The sequence below is a fragment of the Aethalodelphis obliquidens genome, unplaced genomic scaffold (assembly GCF_003676395.1).
Source record: "Aethalodelphis obliquidens isolate GAN/ISIS:26980383/991018 unplaced genomic scaffold, ASM367639v1 scaffold26, whole genome shotgun sequence".
NCBI classification, from domain to species: Eukaryota; Metazoa; Chordata; class Mammalia; order Artiodactyla; family Delphinidae; genus Aethalodelphis; species Aethalodelphis obliquidens.
The window spans coordinates 10,645,927-10,666,332 of NW_020837970.1; the positions used below are offsets into that span (position 1 = coordinate 10,645,927).

Here is a 20,406-nt window from a genome sequence, read left to right on the forward strand (position 1 = left end):
AAGCCCCATTGAGAAGGAGGCATTTGAGAAACGAAGTGGGGGAGAGAACGGTGCAGAGTCTGGAGGAAAATATTCCAGACAAGAGGCAACAGCCTCCAGCACAAAGGCCCCAGACAAGGAGCATGGCTGGTGTGTTATGGCTGGAACAGAGTGAGTGAGGAGGAAAGGTAAGCAGGAGAGGTGATGAGAAAAATAAGGGAGAAGAGGGGCCTCACCCAGGCCTCAGAGATTATTATGAGGATGAAACGAGAACTGGAGATCCCCCACTCAGGCCACTTCCAGCAGGTGCCAGGGCCCCAAGAAGACGACGGTGAAGGCCCAGAGGGGCTGAAATTTCTCTAGGCAGAGCCTGTGGGCAGGCAAACAGCACCCTACCTCGCCCAAACCCCTCCAGGGACTGCCGAAGGCCTCAGTTGCTGCCCCTGGGCCCCTGGTTAGACCATCACTTAGCCCAGAAACCGGTAACCGCACTGACCCTGGACCGGCATAATCCTTCCTCATCCTTGTGTGGGGAAAGCCAGCCCTGCCAGGCCACCAGGTGCAGTGGAACGCCACGGCCTACCACTAGCCTGTGAGACCCAGGTGTCCTCTGGGTGATTTTCTAGTTTACCCACCCTTGCTCTGAACTCTGGAGAGAGGCTTTGCAGGAAATTAATTTTTCAGCCACTACTGCAAACAATGTTGAAAGAAAGCTCAGGCTTCCAGGGACTTAAATGTTTGTTTAAAACAGAGCCACTTAAACCCCATGGCTTTGCTTTCATCATCTCTGATAAGCCCCAATTCCCAGAGGTCTTGTTTGCCCTAAGTTGGTGGTTTAGTCTGGGGGAAAAACAGGACCTGGTTTCTAGCGCTCCTCTGACCAAGGGCAGGTCAGCCCTCTTCAAACCTCAGCTTTCTTACCTGTATATTGGGATGGCTAGAGAATCTTGTCTGCAAAGTTCTCTTAAGGGTTATGAGACTGTGTTTGTACAGCAAACAAAGGTTACTGTATATTCAGCTGGAAAGCGGGTAACCTACATTCCCCTGAGGTTCCTTCCCCCCCAGAAGCTCTTTTATAAATGAGGGTTAAGTTCCCCTTGATGCCTAGTAAACCCTCACGTACCAAGACTAGTGATCACAGAACGAAAGCTGTGCTGACAGTTGTGTCCAGCATGGTTTCTAGGGCTCCGGTTAGGCCCTGCCCCCTGCACAGGACCTTTGGGTCCCTGAGCCCAGGCCCATCTGAGGTACTCCTGGAAGGCAGACACTACTCTCCACGCTGCCTTCTAACAGTCCCTGTGCATTCACACCGCCAGGCACTGAGCAAAGGCACTGGACAGAACACAGTGCCCTGGCTTAGTAAAACAGCTTTCAAGGTCTTCTCTCAGATTTGCATAGAACAAGGGGCACTGCATGCTTAATCAATCCACCAATTCATTCATCTCACAAACATTTACTGGGTATTGGGCATGGGCTGGGCCAGGCCCTACCTCAAGGGAGTCACTCTAGTCAGAAGACATGCAGCTGGGGTTGAGGGGGGTTTTGAGCACTCTCCCCGCTCTGCCAGCCATAACTTCTGACAAGTTATGACTTCTCGGAGCCTCCATTTCTCTATTTGTAAAATAGGACCAGTACACTCTCTGTGACACTGTGCTGAGATTCTAATTGTGTACTGCCTGAAGGCAGAGGGTAGGGAAAGGCGTCCTCACGTCCACAGGGGGCTAGAAAAGCCAAGTGCCCAGCAGAACTCACAAGAAGCAACACGTGATGGAGGACACGGCCTTTGAGCCGAGACTGGAAGACTGACCACAGCTCCCATAAGGTTGGTATCAGCAGCAGGCACGGCTCAGGAACAGTCAGGAAGCCCAATGCTTGTCCAGAGAAGGGCGAGCTGGGGGAGATGGGAGCCTGACCCATAGCCACTGGGAAGTGGCTTGGGGATTATCTGTGCCCTCACAGCCTCCATTAGAACACACCACAGACTTTGCCCCGCTCCTGAATGCTCACTCTTTTCACTCTCAGTCGTGGCCAAGGCAGCCAAAGTGAAAGCTAGTGGGAGGCTGCAGAACCTCAGCACTGGGGCAGGACAGTGCCCCCTAGTGGGAGGCTGGCCCCAGTCACCACATCATACTGGCTAGTCGGCTGACCCTCAACGCCAGCAGAGGCTGGGGCCGCGTGCTCTGAGGTCAGGGGCTCCAGATTGCTCCCTAGGAAGCAGAGCCCGCTGGGGGGGGGGGTACACTGTGCTCTGAGGCTTGTCTTACAGGGACACACTGGCCTGTTTTGGCACAGGCTGAATGTTTGCAGGGGGCTGACTGAGCCCCCTCAACTCCACCACTGGCGTGCTGACAGGAAGCCAGGACTCGCAGCTCTCGTCTGTAAGTACCTGTGATCCAGCACTTTCCCTCTCCTGACCTCGAATTCTTGGTCTGTAAAGGGAGAGATCATCTGATGCCTTAGTTCTACTATTCCTCCAGCTCTGGGATTCAATGCCCAAGACTTGCTTTTTGCTAAAAACCGAGCTTACCACACATAGGTTTCATCTCACTGGCAGTGCTGGGCAAAGGCCCAGAAAAAAGCTGCACCTTGAAAGGGCCTTTAAGGAAATCTAAAGGCTAGGGGGCCAAAGTTCTCTTGAGACTTTTTACGGGTGATAAAAACTGCAAGGATTTGTTAACTGAATGAGTCTAGCAAAGAAAAAAAAAAAGGCCTAAGCCTCTATGGGGGTTGAAAGTGAACTATGGGGGAAAAAAATAGGGGCACTAGGCTCATTTCAGCTCCTCACATCAGGGACTCACACCTCCTCCTCTTTCCCAGAGCTTCCAAAGTTCAGAGGACGAAGAAAAATGACAGGTTTCCAGCAAAGAAATGGCATCTGTTATAAAAGCAAGGTGTCTGTGCAGGTCTTCCTCGCAGAGTGAGGCCTCCTGAGGAGCCACCCGTTAGGCCCGACAGGTGGGGCCTGAGCATCAGCCTGCTGCGGGTGCCCTTCCCCTGAGTCCAGAGGGAACTGCGGCAGCAGAGCCCAGAGCCTCATGAAGGTCAAGGCCTTCTTGTGATTTAAAACAGTCTGAGACTGCAGACGTAGCCTTCAGCTCAGCACACCCTCAGCCCAGCCCACCAAGAGGGAGGAGGTACTTGTCACCGGGAGCCAGCCCAGAAGGCCCGAAGAGACCCTTTTGGCGTTGTCCAGGATCTCAGCAGCACGCAGAGGCCGTTCTTCGCTGAGAGAAGTTCCCTCCTGGCCCAGAGCCCCGGACAGTGCCTTCCCACCCCCCAAGTGAGTGCTTCAAGCACAAAGACCTTCACCGCTGCTTCTGACTGAGCTCTCAGATCAAGTATTAAAGGCTCAGAGCCCCCTGGGGGTCCCCAGAAGCTGTGGTCTCCTTCTGAGACACAATGCCAGTTGAAGCCTCTTTTCCATAAAAATGAAATGTCTTCATTCTAAATATTATCAGATATACTCACTGGGAAATATCCATGCACCACATCATCTTTGCCAACAAAACCACATCTTCCTTCCAATTTCTCTTCACAAACACACACCTTTTACCTTCCTGGTGGAAAAAAAGCGCCTATAAGGCTCTCTGGCACCTCATTTGAGCAGGCTGTCAGCCTTGACCTTGTCCATGAAGTACACTGGAAGTAGCGTGCGGCATGAACTTGTAGTGGATGTGCCCTCTCCCTGTTCCCACTCGCAGAGCCTTCACAGCTGCTCTCCAGATAGCCCTTTCTCCCAGGACCACATGCTCATTCTGACATGCCTGAGCAAATGAACACATCGCCCAGGGCCTTCAAAAGGTCTGGGTTTAAGCGCCAAGGGTGTAACCCCTTCCCCAGTCCCCTGCACAATTCCCCACCATCATTCAAGGACATAAAAGCCACGCATTAGTTCTCAAATTCATTCACACGTTCACATGGTCATTCATTCATGTATGCTAAGTGCCCACTTGGCTGCCCTTCCAGGGTAGATGACACGTTATTGTAAACTGCCCCGCTCTTTAATTCCATCACTGGATCCGCTGGCTCCTCAAAGGGCGGTGATGGTGGGCAGTCACAACTGTATCACTTTAGTTAGTTTCCTCCTGGCCTAGTAGAGCTGCATCCCGTACCAGGCATCCTGGGGCTGTTCAAGAAAGGCTCCTATTAGCGTGTTACACTTTAAGCCAGCTATGGAGAAGGAGGAAGCATAGTGCTAAAGGATGGACACAGGGACCCTGTAGTGAGGGAACACAGTGAGAGACCAAGGATGACAGAACCAATAAACACAGGAACTTTCACCTCAGGGGGCTGCTATACCCACGTGGCCCTCTGCTCTGTCATTTCCAAGCAAAGCCCAGTGTGAAGGAATGTTTCTGATGAGTCAAAAAGCTGTCGGAGTGAAACTAGTCTGAAAGCTCATTCTCTCTTCATCAAAGCTCCAATAACAAAAGCAGCCCATGCACTGATTCCTGAATTGGCTTTATTTCTCTGCATAAGGAACCCTGCACAGGCAATTCAAATTAAAACAAAATAAATATATGAATATTCATGTAAAACTGTCCTTTCTAATGAACAATTATACACAATGTACAATTTCATGTTCACTGGGTGGGTTTACAAAAATGTACCATTCCCAACTAAAAATGCACCGAAATGGTTCCATGCAAACTTATCAAAAGTGACCACAAATATGGAGGGAAAACCTGACTTAGAGCACTTTGTCTTTTTTTTGTACAATCACAGAAAAATAAAAACATCTAATTTCTTTGTTACATTTAGAGTAACTAAATGTGGCCACTGTTTATAATGTCGGTTTATGTTCCTAAAACATCTATTAGTTACCATAAAAGTGTATCAGCATTAAGTTGGAAGTGAGCATTATCGAGAAGAAGGAGGGGCGACGGCACCCTGGGTGGTCAGTAGTCAGTGTCGGAGCCCTCAGCGTTGTCCACGTTTCGCGAGAGCATGTAGTTGTCCATGTCGATTGAGCGGCAGTTGTTGATGGCGTAGCGCAGGCGCTCAGCCATGACCAGCTGGCTGGAGTAGGGCGGCAGTCTCAGCTGGAAGAAGCAGGTCTGTGAGGTAGGCAGACTGTCGTAAGGCTGTGGAGAGAGAGACCCAGAGCCATGACTGCAGCACTGGGGTATCATGGGGGGAGCAGGGCTGCTCATCACCACCACCCCCAAAGTCAGGAAAGCACTTCTCCCTGCCTTCAGGTGGGCTCCACGGACATGACTGACTGCACGGCCACCTGGAGAGCAAGCAGAGACTTGGCAGTGGAAGGAAGAGTGCAGGCTCTGGTGTCCTGTGGCCATCTAGCTTTGGCGAAGATGCTTCTTTCCTCTCCTCACTCCTCCAAAGCCCTCATGTGTGAAATGAGAATGAGCCCTGACTGACAGGGTTACCTGGCAGAACACACTTCGCACAGTGCCTGCCACAGCGTAGGAGTGCAACAGAGTTTGTTCCCTTTCACCAAGAGGGTGCAAACTTGAAGCTGCTACAGGGATTCCCCCAACAGAGCCAGTGAAATGGAAGGAACAACTGTAAGGGAGTCACCACACTCCTCCTCCCCTCACCGTCCTCCTAGTGAGCATTCTGCCATCCTTCACCTGCCATGGCCACCAGCACACCGCTCAGATGAGGAAGGAGCAGTTAATGAAATCCCAGCCCAGCCCTTTAACCGATGGTGATGCAGTCGTTTAAAATGATAATTATGAAGATTAGCAGCAAAACAGAAAAGTGCTGGAGATAGACTGTTAGGTGGAAAAAGCAGAATACAAAGTTCTAAATGCGTCATGCAAAAATGCATATGCTCGATGAATTACACAAAGGTGAAAGGTGAAAATGGCTACCAGTAGGAGGGACAGGATTCCTGTCCCTCCCCGCAAACACTGTCCTGACTTGCAAACACAACTATTTTCCAAACTATCTGTAATGATAATGATTTACATTGTTTTTATAATTTTTTTAAAAATGAGTTTTTAAAAAAGAACCTGCCCTCTCTTTCTCGTTGAACTCCTTGAAACCAGCCCTCCTCCTCCTCGGAACTCGCCATCAGGTGAGTGCATTGCCGAGAGGTGGCAGATGGAGGGCCCAGAAGCTTAGCTGTGCCAGAGCCAGTGATGAAATGCAGAAAACCCTCAACCCACAAAGACATTAAAGGGGAATGTCAACAGGTGGCTCTGATTTGGAAACTAGAGAAATGGTTGAAAAGTCACAAAGCAGAGACCCATAGTGGTCAGTTTTCTGAGGCTAAAATCCCTCAGGCAGGGGATTAATAGTGGATTAACTCCTGGGATGGCAGCGTAGCCCAGGACAGATACGAGGCAAGGCTTTTTTCCAGAGCTGAAGAGAAGCAAACCATTTCCTCCTCCCCATCTTTCTCTGAAGCAACAAAACAGATTTACAACTTATAGTTTCTGGCAAGTCCCATCGAAAATTTACAGAAAGGCTCTTTTCATAGCCTTTCCTGTGCATGGCCTCTCCAGCAAGCCCAGGAGTGGAGCCCAGGCAGGCAGCCTCAGGAGGCAGCAGGGGAGGGATGGCTTTGACTACGGCAACTTTGAAGGGGTAGTTACAGGAAAAACACCAGAAGGGCAGAGACTGAAACCTGATGAAACTGGTAGGATGGGCCCTTGAGTGAGGAGGTCCTACCTTCCTTACTGTTTCCGGAATAAACACCATGGGCCCTGCTCAGGGGACTGCCCAGCTCACGAAGGGTGGAGGAGGAGAAAGAGGGAACACAGACACGTCTAACTTAATGTTAGGTTCGAGGAGTGTACCAAGTGTCCAGGAGATGGATATAAGAAGATCTAAGCCTGCCTGGAGGAATAGTCAGGAGGCATAGGAAAGCATCCAGGAGGGCTTTCTGGAGGAGATGACATTGGTATTGGGGTTAAACGGTGAGTAATTGCTTGCCAGGCATAGATGGAAAGGGATGGGAGGAGAACTTACTAAAGCAGTGAGAATAGCCTGCACAAAGGCAGAGACATTTAAAAACAGTGTGACCTTGGGAGTTCCCTGGTGTCTTAGTGATTAAGATCCCAGGCTTTCACTGCCGTGGCCTGGGTTCAATCCCTGGTTGGGGAACTCAGATCCTGCAAGCCATGTGGTGCGGCCAAAAAAAATCTCCCAAAACAAACAAAAAAAACACCCCAAAATAAAAAACAGTGTGGTCTGTCAGGAGAAAGGCAAGCAGCCCATGATGGCCAGAACATGATAAGCATCAAGAGGTGATATCAGAAGGCGGGGCAGAGGCCAGACTGTGGAGGTGTTGAAGACTGCTAAGGTGGCTGGCATTTATCCTGGAGTCAACACAAGGGGCCGCTGAACGGTGTGAAAGGAAAAGAGTGACGTGGTTAGAGAGGTGCTTGAGAAAGATGACTCTGGCAGCAGTGTGCATTTAAGCCTCTAAGCCCTTTTATTCCTAAGCCATCTGTCAAAACAGCAGCTGGGCTGGAGCTCTGCAGCAGGGACCTTTCATCAGGCTGCAGGGAAGCTGCACTGCCTGCTCCGTGATGCACGCCACGCACGTAGCCACAGAGCACGTTACTGCTGTTCCCTGTGTCTTCACGTTCCTTCTGGAGCATGTGCACCAGTTAATGGTTAGTATCTTCATGAAAACAAATAAACAAGACCGTGTCCCAGTGCAGAAGTCACACAACGAAAAGGCATAGGAAATATGAGGCAGAGGCAACATGATGACACTTCTGCCAAGCTTAGCTTTCATTCAGGAAGTTACTGGAAGATTCAGTGAAGGTTGTTGGTTGTAGTGTGCTTTCTACATCCATTTAGGACTTTTTTTAAAAAAAATTAATTTATTTATCTTTAATTTTATTTATTTATTTATGGCTGTGTTGGGTCTTCGTTTCTGTGCAAGGCCTCTCTCTAGTTGTGGCAAGCGGGGGCCACTCTTCATCACGGTGCACGGGCCTCTCACTATCGCGGCCTCTCTTGTTGCGGAGCACAGGCTCCAGACGCGCAGGCTCAGTAATTGTGGCTCACGGGCCTAGTTGCTCCGCGGCATATGGGATCTTCCCAGACCAGGGCTCGAACCCGTGTCCCCTGCATCGGCAGGCAGATTCTCAACCACTGCGCCACCAGGGAAGCCCCATTTAGGACTTTTTAAAATTGAAGTTATGTGATGTTTCTAAACAAGTTTTTGTGCTTGATTTTTTTTAGAAAGTCTGGAAATTCCAAGCATTAATCCTGAATTGGCAGGCCTACTTGAAGCCGAACATGCAAGCATCAAGGAAGCAATAAAGGCACACATTACCAAGGAAGAAAAAACATCTTACTTACTCTATCAACCTTCATGATCTGAAATCTCTGAGAAATATCAGCAGTGTTGGCTGGTAGTCGAGATCTTCCTGACACAAACCTCATGAAAAGCACCCGCTCCTCGTTGGAGAACTCCTCCAGCGTGTGCCAGAACCACTGCACCAGCTGATGTTGCTCATCCACCTCCCGGTACCGCACCACCTTCTTCAAGACTTCTACAGAGATCTCGGGCATCCCGCACACCATCTGCTCCAGCTGCTTTGCTGTGAGGAGGGACAGCAGCGGCACAGGGACGATCCAGGACATCCCTTCTCGGACCGCGGCCACCTGCTCCCAGGAGAGGTTGTTCATTCAATGTGTGCGCATAGACTGGGCACCCACGGTGGACCCAATTGGGCCGGGCACCTCGTGCGTGCTCGTCTTCTCCCAGGCCCTCTACTTGTCCCTCAGAACTGGCATGACTGCACACGGCCCAACCTCCTTGCCTCTGACCCTATGTTAGAACTTCTCCCTGCCTGTAGGACTCATACACTCCTTCCTGTCCCAGTTCAAGTCAATCCAGGAGCCCACCTTCCCTGCCCCACAAAATCCCAGCCCACTGGGGCCTTCCCTAATGCCAACCACACTCCTAACCACACACGGCCATGGGCTGTTAAACTGTGCTATGTGGGATACTTTGTCTTCTCGTCAGGGTAAGAAGCTCTTGGAGGATGGGTCTAGAGCTTCTACTGTTTTTGTAATTTATATTTTCTTTTGAAAACAGTTATATCCTTTTTGTAAAAATCATTTGTGCTGATTGTAAAAGAAAAAAAAAAGTACAAAGAAGAAAGTAAAACTGAGACACCCTTTTGTAGGAAGGCCGCAAAAAGGACAGAAAAATTGATCAGGAGATGGGTTCTGTATCCCAGCTCCACCACTTCTTTTACTTTAATTTTCTGATCTGAAAAATAAGGTAAATAATTGCTGCTCCCATGATTATGACAGGTATTTTAAACAAGTCTGTGTGACTGGGCAGTTAGCCCCTGTTAGCACAGTGCAGAGAACAGGTCAGTCAGGGAATGCCAAAGGGGTGCTACCAGAGGCTGCCACACAGTCTGTTTGGCAAAACCCCTCCAAGGCTGTGCAGTAGTGCATACTCTACACACAGACCCATCACTGTTCCAGGTTTCTTTCATAAATAACTTCTCCACTCTTGGCCAATTCAAAACCATCTACCACAAACAAGACCAAACCAGAGAACCTGAACAGGAGCCACACCTCGAGGAAGGCCCTGGAGTTATGATTGTATCAGGCTGTCATGCCCAGGGCTAAGGAACCGAGTGGCAGTGAGGGCAGTCTCTACTGATAGTAAAGGGAACACCCCAGCCAAAGTCTGCCAAAAAACAAGCTGTTTGCCTGGAAGGATAAAAACCAAAAGCTGTCTGGAAAAAAAAAGGCTGAGGTACAGGGATGGCTGCTTGGGTCGGGGACAACTGGGGACAGCTATGGGAAGAATACAGGGTTCTAAGAGACAAGGAGGAAGTGAAAAGAGGAAGATGGCCTTGTTACCCAGAAAGCAACAAAGCCAGGGCAGAGCACAGCTGATGGACAGCAGGTCAATCTGACCTTCATAGGAAAGGCCAGCACAAGAGCCTGGACACCACAGTTAAACCTGGTTTGCAATCCTGGCTTTGCCTTGGGCACATCACTTCACTTCTCTGGACTCCATGCATTCATTTGTGAAATGGTGATAGTAATTTCTCTCTCTCAGAGTAACTATGTGAAAAGCCACACATGCGGGTGCCTGGTACCACATCTGGCATGCAGAAAGTGATCAGGAAATTTTGGGTCAGTTATTCAGTCTGTAAGGAGTAAACATATTCAAGAACTAGAGACAAACCCTAAGCCCTGGCTGTGTAAACAACATTGCTGACAGGATCCACCCTTACTAAGCTAAAGGGTATAGTTTTCTGACTGGACTTGGCCCAAAGTCAGAGTCAAAGAAGGAACCAGGAGTGAAGGGTGTAGAATATATACACTTCAAATTACTACACAGCCTCAGAGCCTGCATCTAGCTCCTGAGAAGAACCCAACATATTGTGCAAATAAGGTATTACTGAAGTGGCTATGAAGGATTGTATAACCAAAACCACCACTTCTGGACACAATATTCATTTCTGTGGTCACTCACCATACTCCCATCATTTATTAAATGCTTACTACATATCAGCATAGAACAAGACTATATAAGTTATATATACGAAATACATTTTTCATTCAATGTCTCGCACACTAATTGAAGAAAAAAGACCCAAACTCTGCCTAATTCTTAGACCACAACACAGAAGTATGTGATATCTTGAGGAATTTCTAGGTAACAAGAAAGCTATGTACAGACCTGGAGGCAAGTCTGTCCAGAGAGGAAGGAGATGCATTCTCAGCTGGGGCCTGAAGGACTGCAGCAGGAGGGGGAAAGAAGCACTCACGTGGGATTGCAAGGCCAGTGTTTATGGGTTCATTCACATGGACCCCGACTGACCAAGCTGGAGTGGGACACTGGGTTGGGGGGCAGTAAGAAATGAAGACAAACAGGACAGAGGAAGAGTGAGAATGAGAAGGCAGGCTCTGAAGGCCTGGCGGAGGGCTTGGCCTCAATCCTACCAGTGACCAATTCAGGGCTCACCTAAGGCCTTGAGTGAGGAGACAGCAGGCCCTGAGATTACACCTGAAAAGTCTCTGAAAAGGGACTGAAATATATTGGGTTGGCCAAAAAGTCTTCCATAACATCTAATGGAAAAACCCGAATGAACTTTTTGGCCAATCCAATAGATACTGATTAATCAACACAGTGAATTCATATGCCAAAACTCAGTAAAAACCAGACAGCTCCTGCTTGGAGACAAATGCAAACATTCATATGCACCTCCCAAAATGTTTCATCTCACCTGTCGGTCCATTTCATGAAGTCGATATTCAATGGCCCTCTCCACATACTCCTTCCTATTAGAAAACGTGAGTGGGATACTATTTCCACCAGGGATTATAGGAACCATTTTGCCATCAGCGCTCTGGCCAACAAAAGAATCAAGAGGAATCATCTGAGAATAGAAGAAAAAAGAATTTTTACTCCATGGTAGAAATGACCACAAAAAGTATGTTACACACAAATACAGAAAAACATTAACAATATCAAAAATTTTAAGGATGAAAACAAGGCAACTGAGATAACTGATCAGGCTACTTGATCAGCAGAGAGTGCTGACTCATCTGGTTGTAATTAAAAATGAGGTTGAATCTCTCTGCCTCCAAATCAAAGGTTTGATGAACTCTGGTCATCCCAGGCCTCCCTCTCCACCTGGGTTCTCTCTGTCCTTCACTCGAGCAGGCAGAGAATGGATTAAAGGGGAAGGAGCAGAAGCTGGGTGCTGGAGCTGACTCTCTTAGCAGTTATTTAAACTGCTGGGTTGAGCTGCTAAGCGCAGCAATGGCATATGGCATGGGTCAGCCAGACAGCAAATGGAAGGCCATACCTGAGCTTTACACAGAAAAATTCTAGTCAACACCAACAGAAACATGAACCAGCCAGGACTTATTTACCTCATGGAAACTCTCCTCGGTAATCCCACTGTCTTCAATGTGAAGAATGCTGTTGAGAGTCTGCACGTAGAGCAGATCCACCTCCTCCAGGTCTTCCAGGGTGAGTGGGACGCAGCACAGCTGCTTCCACACCAGAGGGGCTAAGTGGAGGTCCAGAGGCTTCTTTGTGCGAATGGCAACCCCCATTAAAATTCCCAAGAACTTAAACTGCATTAAGTGTTCATCGAGGCAGGCAGAAGGGTTAAAAAGGAACCTGCAGAATTAAAGGAACTATTTCAAACAAGGCTGTCCTCATTTTTGTTAGAAATAAGTTATCAAACGGCTACAGCATTAGTCTAGACCTGTGCTGTCCAATATGGCAGTCATTAGCCGCATGTGGCTATTTAAATTAATTCAATAAAATCTAAAATTCAGCGCCTGTAACCACATGTCAGGCGCTCAGTAGCCACATATGGCCTATCGCTATTGTTCTGGACAGCACAGGGACCATATTTTGAATTATTTTTAGAAGAACCATAAGAGGGTAAGTGAATGATCTATCAGTCCTTAAGCTACCTGCTCAAGGGTGCCCTATTTCCTAAAATCATTTCATTTATCATTTACAAGTCCACGAAGCAGGATCCAAAATTCAAACTTCGACAAATAAAGGAATAATACATAATTGCAAATACTAACTGCTGTGACTGGACAGCATGTCAAAGGTTTTCAATGAATTTTAATTCGTTGAGGGAAGGCCATGTAGGCCTTCAGAAACACAAAAGAAGTCTGGTTTCAATATCAAGTCTGCACTTCCTCTAACCCTCTATATTATCATTGAGTTGATCTCATAATAACAAGTCATGATCTAAGTGTCTTTCCTATGTGTGAAAAGAGAACAGTAGCAGTTCCTACTCCTCAGATCTATCATGAGGATTCAATGGGATAATTCATGTAAAACACTTAGTACAGTGCCTGGCATATAGTAAGCACTCAATAAATTTGAGTTATTATTATAGACATTCAATAACACTTGCTGACTGCCCTTACCTGTCTCTATTGTAACCCACTTCTGCGGTAGCATTGGGAGAGGGTATAAGAAGGTCAACAATACCAGTTTCAAGTTCCTGTAGAAGAAAGAAAAACAGTTTCTTAGAAATGACAATCAAATGCATCAAGAAAACGAAACAATTAACATTAAAAATCATACTGAAAAGAGAATATTGAGGAATTTACAATGCTATATGACAACCAGCCATCTCTATAATTATTTTTGTGGTTGTAATTTAAAATGAATTTAGGAGACTCCCCCATGTGCAGAACTAAGATGAAAAAGTCAATCCAGGGCACGAGTTGGGGTATCTGTGAGCAGAGTACAGTGATATTCAAATAAACTTAGTAAATGATAGCCAAGTATTATTTTAGTTACAGGATTTATCAGAAAAATCCTGATACTAGGCAAAGCTGGAAGGGTCAGAGCTGATCTGGAAGCAAAGCTGCCACCGTAGATCTTAAAATATGAACTGGTTCAAACTCTTTTTAATTAATTAATTAATTTTTGGCCGCCATGGGCCTTCGTTGCTGTGCACGGGCTTCTTATTGTGTGGCTTCTCTTGTTGCGGAGCACGGGCTCTAGGTGTGCAGGCTTCAGTAGTTGCAGCACGTGGGCTCAGTAGTTGCGGCACGCAGGCCCTAGAGAACACAGGCTTCAGCAGCTGCGGCACGTGGGCTCAGTAGTTGTGGCTCGCGGGCCCTAGAGTGCAGGCTGAGTAGTTGTGGTGCACGGGCTTAGTTGCTCCGTGGCATGTGGGATCTTCCCAGACCAGGGCTCGAACCCACGTCCCCTGCATTGGCAGGCAGATTCTTAACCAGTGCGCCACCAGGGAAGCCCTGGTTCAAAATCTTAAGACTTGTTTTTCTAATTTCTGCCAGTAGCCTGGCAGTTCTACTTTGTTCTAATAGCACCAAAATAAATGAGAGCACATGGGTGGTCCTGGATTTGTCTGTTACATAAGTGTAAATATGTGTCATTGTTTCCTCTGCCAGTGTTACACAGCACAACAGATGGTGAGTCATTGGTAGATGGCGAAGCGCTGGCACTTACTCAGTAAGGTATCTTCACAAAGCATTTCACAAACCTTTGCGGTAATTCGCCTACACATCATTAACAGCATAACTTTACGTAAGGATTACAAATGCATCCTTGCTTGCATTTATAAAAACATGCCAGAGTAATCACTGGAAACAGTAAAACAGCCACCACCTGAGTGGACAACTCAGCAGGGGACACTGCATGAATATACCTGGCACATCTCTGTGATCGTGTCATCGAACACTCCTCCAGCATCATCAGCCCCTTCTCCAACCAGCTTAACTTTCCAGGCTCGGGATGGCAGACGGAGGTCTGATGCATTCAGTTTAACTACTTGTCTTGCTATTTGAACAAAGATGGGCTTACACTTCCTTCCTCTTTAACATAAAGGGAAAACATAATGAAATACAATGCTCTCAAATCACCACAAAAGTCACTTGAAGGTATTTTCCCACCAGTGAATGAACAGGCCAGCTTAACAACAGCCAAACACTGTGCTGGGCCCACTGTAACCACACTGGGTACTGATGTAAAATACTATTACTATCCTACTTTACAAATGAGGAAGCTAAGGCTTCCTCACAGAGATCAGTTAGTAGTAAGTCCACCTCACAAAATGCTAGTTAATGAAACATATACACATATACATAATATGCTAACCTGGTTGATATCCTCTTTACAGTAATTTGAGGTCCATAGTTTTTGCCTTGAACCATGGTTTTTCCTATAGAGCGCACCATTGGGAGGGTGTAGACTCTTGGGGCTAACAAAGGTCGGAGCTGTCCCTGCACAATGCCCCATGTTCCAGCATTATAATGAGACGTACTATTCTGTAACAGAAAGTAAGCTTAGCAGAAATGGTACAATCTAAGGCTTAAAAGAAATAACACATCTCACTTTTACAAATGCACTTCAAAAGCATAAATCTGGGTATTAGCCATTATTAGCAACTTTTTCAAAATATTTTTTCTGGTAAAGTATGATTATTATTTTTAAAAACTTAGAAGATACAGAAAAGGACACACACACAAGCACACAAATAAAATCATCCATAATCCTATCATATGGAGATGGCCCCATTAACGCTTTCATCTATTTCCTTCCAGTTTCCTTCCTTTTCACATTTTCGAGATCATACTATTTGTTCAATTTTCCACTGCTTTTCTCACCTCACTTTACACCATAAACATTTCTCTCACTAATTACAACAGGTTGCTAACACTCTTGTTTAGTGCTGCACAGTACTCTGTTGCCTGGTTGATTATCTATTTCTAACAATGATTTCTCAAACCTCTCATATGCCATGACTGGTTACCCAAAGGATTTTTGACTAACAGTTTTACAAACTAACACACATTTTGGCAGGCATGCCTACACATTAAACAAACAAACAAACATAGCCAGCTTGCTTTCTTCCTAAATTATCAGACTGTTCTACAAAGACAAGCAAATCAGCCAAATTTACTTTCTCTCCCCCACCTATCCCTCCACAGGGTATGCTCATTTGTAAGCTCATCTGTAAGGAGAGCAAGAAGTCTCCAAAATTTCTCAGACTCACTTACATAAGCACCTTGACTGTGGTGCTAACACCTTTGTGTGCTTAAGTTTTAAAATCATATTCTGGAGTTCGTAGAAAATACATGCTTAGCCTTTAGCCATTCATACTTCCTTGAACTTTGGACAAACCGAAACACAGAAGGAAGACCACTGTGTGTTCAACAGCTTGATAACCTATATCTGGACTGTCCTTAATCCAGCAATAAAAGGGGAACAGAACTGGTGCCTTTTCTACATCTCTTGGGGGCTGAGAGTAAAAAGCATTAGCTACGCAAGAATTTTCTGAAGGCTGAGAAAGAGGCCCTGGGACCCGGTAAGCACATCACAGGCACTGCTTTCCAAGCCACCGTTTTACCTGATTGTTGGGGCTGAGGTTCAGCAGCCTCCAGGATGAGTACATGAGGTCAGAGAAGTGGTAAAGCAGCCGGAGCCTGGCCCTCGCGGTGTGAATGCTCACCTCCCTCAGCGCCCCATACTGGGGGGGCACTGCATCGGGCAGGCCCAGCTGCAGAGGCACTGACACACCTGCCCAGAACACAAATGCACACTTGTAAAGGAAAATGCATTGTTTTCATCATGTTTAGTGTTTTGAAAAATTTCAAACACACATGGAAGTTGCAAGTATATAATGAACACCCATTCCCACCACTTAAATACTAAAATTAATATTTTGCTATATATGCTTTATCACTTATTTATCAATTCCTCTATTCACCATCCATTCATCTTAATCTTTTGATGCACCAGTGTTGGTTTGTAAAACATCTTTTTAATTTATCATTATGGAAACTTGCTTTTTTTTTTTTCTCCTTTAATTTAGTTACCCATTTAACTATGGGACTTAAAACAGTTCCTGCACAAAAAAACTGCAAACAATAAAACCCAAATTCATTCTTTCATATTCAACAACTGTCATCTTCATAATAACACAAGGTGTGGGCCAGGACCAGGTAGGCAGTTCTGAAAATGGAAATGGGCAACTCAGCAGAGCCACCTCCCACACTTACTAGGGATCTGACAGAAAGTGACCATGACAGAATGAAAGATAGGAGTAGATGATTCAGGAAGGCTTTATACTGTAAGGATAAGAGCTCTGCAGAGCAGAAACGACAAGGACTGTATCCATGGTTATCATCTTATAGAAACACACAAAAGACTAAGAATAAGATACTCAGCTTATTTGAGTTTCCTGCAAATAAAGATTTGTACAGCTCAATTCTCAGAGGTATTTTCCTACCATTAGTTAAAGCTAACATTTATTGAGTACTTTTACGTGCCTGGCACTGTTCTAAGAGCTTCACATGAATTGATTCATTTACTCCTACAGTTCTTTACAATAGGTGCTATTACTACCCTTGCTTTGCAGACAAGGAAACTGAGCCTCAGGGTCACTCAGCTCCTAAGTGGAGGAGCCAGGATTGAACCTGAGCAATGTGGTTCCTGAGTCTGAACCTTCAGCCACCGTGCTGTATGGTCTCTGTCCTGAAGTGGAAGGGAAATCCCACTGGAAGCTAAAGAGGCCCCTGAGTACCTGAAATTGTCAGTGGGCCGGCAGCACTGCTCATTCTGGGCTCTGTTAACCAGAAACCATCTCTTGCTTGTTTGGAATCTACTTGGCAGTCCTACCTTGCTCTCTCAGGGTATGTAAGAGAAAACAATCTCTATGGGGAGTCTTTCCCAAGGACCTGTGGCTAAAAGTAGAGGGCTTCACAAAAAGGGATGAGAATACGGAGCTCTCAGGCACAAGGTCACTTCAGGGAAGTTCTAGTGCCTCAGATACCAGAGGATGGTTTTAGAAAGGACTTGAGGGCCTAGGAAAGAAATAGACCAAATATGAAGAAATGCATAAGGGTAAGTATCATACTTAAGGCAATGGTTACATTTGTGGGGAACAAAAGATGGATCCGATCAGGGAGAGTACACAGTAGGGTGTTAGGTACACAAATACGCATTTTATTTCCTTTATATCTTTTTGTAGACCTATGAGGATTTCATAATAAATTAAAAGCAAAACACACAAAAGGTAGAAACAGCCCATCAGTCCTGCTATATACACTGGAGTAAAATGGCAACAATTTTTTTTTGTTTTTCTGCTGTGCCAATGTATAGACAACATCATGTTTCAAATGGCTGACTAGGGTGAAGAAGTTGACAAGTGGTCTCCGGGCTTTTCACCTTTATTCCTTAACAGCATGGCTTAGAAAGCTACAGTTCATCACTACTATATATAAAAAATACTTTATTGCTATTCCAAAATTATAAATTTTGCTTGCCTAAGTGATACATTTTCTTCTTTTGGGGAGCAGAGAGGGACTGCTATGTAATGAAGTCTGCAGGAGAATCGCCTGCTCTGAAAGTATTTGCAGTACTGTAGTACAAAGAGTGCTTTGGTTGTGTGGGGGAAGGTTTGATGGTTTCAGAATGGTGCCTGGATGCAGTGTGAAGCTGGCAAGCAAACAGTGCAGCTGGGGACTGCTGAAAGAGAGGCTGCAGGAGCATGGATATTTCATCCCTCACCTGGTGCTCTTGGCGGGACAGGTGGCGCTGTCCACGCAGCACTGTGGCAGCGACCGGCCGAGATCTGCCGAACGTTTTTCCCTTGCAGAACTGTTACCAGGGTTGGTTCTCGAACGTGGTTGGTGTGGCCTAAGCCAAGCTGGAAATAAATTGCAAATACACAGAGATTCAATTAGAAAGAGGAAGAGAGGAAGTCAAGATGATAATTTTTGTCTTGGATGGTAGCAGATATAAATAAGTTACTATCTGTACCAAGCAATGGCATCAAAATAATGAAATTAATTCTGATTTTCTCTATCAGAGTGATCCTCATAGCTTATACTGTCTCCTAAAAACTAAGCTGTAACAAGGCCATTCCAAATCTAGCAGACGAGTCTTAATGACTGAAAACATCTTTGAACTCTACTTCTAGAGAGGAAATAAATTCTTGGCAAGTTAAAAAAAAACAAAACAGAATGATCTATAGAGCTTTTACTTAGAACACACTGATTTCTTGACTTTTAACATGGACTGCCTGTGTAACAGTAAATAAACAATTATAAAAACATACATAGAAGCAGATTCTCAACTCCGGATCTCTGTTCTTGGGGTCCGACTAGGACACCCAGTGTTTCAGTGGCTGAGCACCTCAACATCATCAGGCAGGATCACGTCAAGGCCCTGCCAGGGACCTTCCAAAGGTGTCTCAACATCAACTCTCTTCTCATTAAGATAATGTGCAACCACACTGTTGAGCAGCTTCCCCATCTGTTAATATAGTGATGAGGACACCACAGAGCTACTGTGAATAACACTGGACCTTGAACTTGAGGGTCGTTGGCTCTAGGGGCAGCTAGACGTAGAGAGGATTTACAGAGGAAGGAGATGTCGTTCGCATGTGGAGCTGAAAGCCACTGTAGTAGCAGGTATCTCAGACTTGCCCCACCAAAGTGTGTCCCTTCTCCACATACAGGATAGGCTGAACACATCAACCTCTTCAGTCTTTTCTCAACCTCTTACAGGCTCAGTTTACTACTCTATGTAATGGGAGTGACAAGACTTCCTGAACATACACAAACATACTTTGTATACTGTCATATTATAAAATATAGAAGTATTGTTTCATCCTTTCCATTTTCCAGATCAACTGATACTCCTAGTACCTAACTTCTTTTATTACTGTAGTGAAAATGATGATTAATCGTGATAGTAGCAAATACTGAATACTTATAAAGTGCTGTTTACTATGTGCTAGGCACTTCTCAGTGTGTGTAGACACATATATATTCAGCGAATCCCCTTAACCACTTTACTGTACTGCCAGATTTTTTTTAAACCATGATATAACACTTACTAGACCATCATCAAGAGACAGAGAGGCACAACTGGACTCCAGATCATCAGCCCCACAGCAAAGTGATGTGCTTGAGGTCTTGTGTAGATATGCCGAGTTTCTAGCTTATCCCTTTGCCAAATGAAGAATGCTGTCAGATTTCTAGAACATGACAGAGCAGCAAGCGAGATAAATATGTACCTGCCCCTCTGAATTGCTCCCCCAGGCATACACATCTCCAGTTGATGCCAAAGCAAGTGTGTGTTCAGCTCCAACGGCCACATCTTCGATGACCACTCCAGCCAGGACAGGGATTTGCTGCGGTCGATTGTGATTGCGAGCACGCCCTTCTGGCAAGCCTATCAAGCGATCTGAAAAAATAGCAAGAGGACATTTATGGACGGCACACCACAGTCCTTTTACATTTCCTGATGAGTCATTTAATGTCTATGGTGGTACGGCAATGACATACATAACTCACTGGGGCAAAAGCTGCTTTGCCAGTAAGGTATACCGGATTCTGAGCGAATAAAGTTTAAAACTGTTTCTTTGCAAAATGTCACGATCTCCTTTTTCATAAAAATAAATAAAATTTAATTTAAAATTTGTAGCTTATTTCAAACCAAGAGGCACCTCTAGCATCCTCATACTTGAGAGGACTGGCACGTAATTCACAGAGGCCCTAAAGTTCTTGCATTCTAAGAAAAGACATCATGCAACCTGTCCTGTCCTCAAATTTCCAGCCAACCTCTCCCCTTCTCTTTGCTGCCAAACTTCTACGAAGTGCAGGCCAGTCCCTGGTGCTTCACATGCTGTAGGCCTGTTTGGCTTGGCCACCTTCTGCAGCCTAACTTGCATTCTCACCACTGCACTGAAACTGTACTCTCAAAAGCCATGAATAGCTCCTAACTGCCTACACTGCAGCAGCCTCTTCTCCAGCTCTAGCCCATGGAGCTCCACTTTACCTTCTGATAATGTGGCCTCAGCTCCTTCTGCCCCTCAGAGACTCTGCACTGTCCTGGCTCCCCAACTACCTCTCTCTCCACTCCCTTCAAAGCCAGTTCTCCCATGTTCACCTGCCCTTTACTCACATTCCCTAGAGTTTTACCCTCCACTTTTTTCATGCCATATTCTC

General features: G+C 45.9%; 1 protein-coding gene across 4 annotated transcripts in view; it reads right to left on the reverse strand.

Moving 5' to 3' along the window:
• Positions 1-4,423: 4,423 nt before the first annotated feature.
• Positions 4,424-20,406, reverse strand: part of HERC1 (HECT and RLD domain containing E3 ubiquitin protein ligase family member 1) — a 215,740-nt gene continuing 199,757 nt past the window's right edge. For all 4 annotated transcript variants that reach the window (XM_027123253.1, XM_027123252.1, XM_027123251.1 and 1 more), the window contains 10 exons: positions 19,473-19,642; positions 17,960-18,098; positions 15,798-15,967; positions 14,546-14,715; positions 14,097-14,262; positions 12,844-12,920; positions 11,818-12,070; positions 11,166-11,318; positions 8,263-8,568; positions 4,424-5,063 (listed from right to left, as the gene is read on the reverse strand). In XM_027123253.1, coding sequence (XP_026979054.1) covers positions 4,878-5,063; positions 8,263-8,568; positions 11,166-11,318; positions 11,818-12,070; positions 12,844-12,920; positions 14,097-14,262; positions 14,546-14,715; positions 15,798-15,967; positions 17,960-18,098; positions 19,473-19,642 — 1,790 coding nt within the window. In that variant the 3' untranslated portion in view covers positions 4,424-4,877. The remainder of the gene's footprint in view (positions 5,064-8,262; positions 8,569-11,165; positions 11,319-11,817; positions 12,071-12,843; positions 12,921-14,096; positions 14,263-14,545; positions 14,716-15,797; positions 15,968-17,959; positions 18,099-19,472; positions 19,643-20,406) is intronic.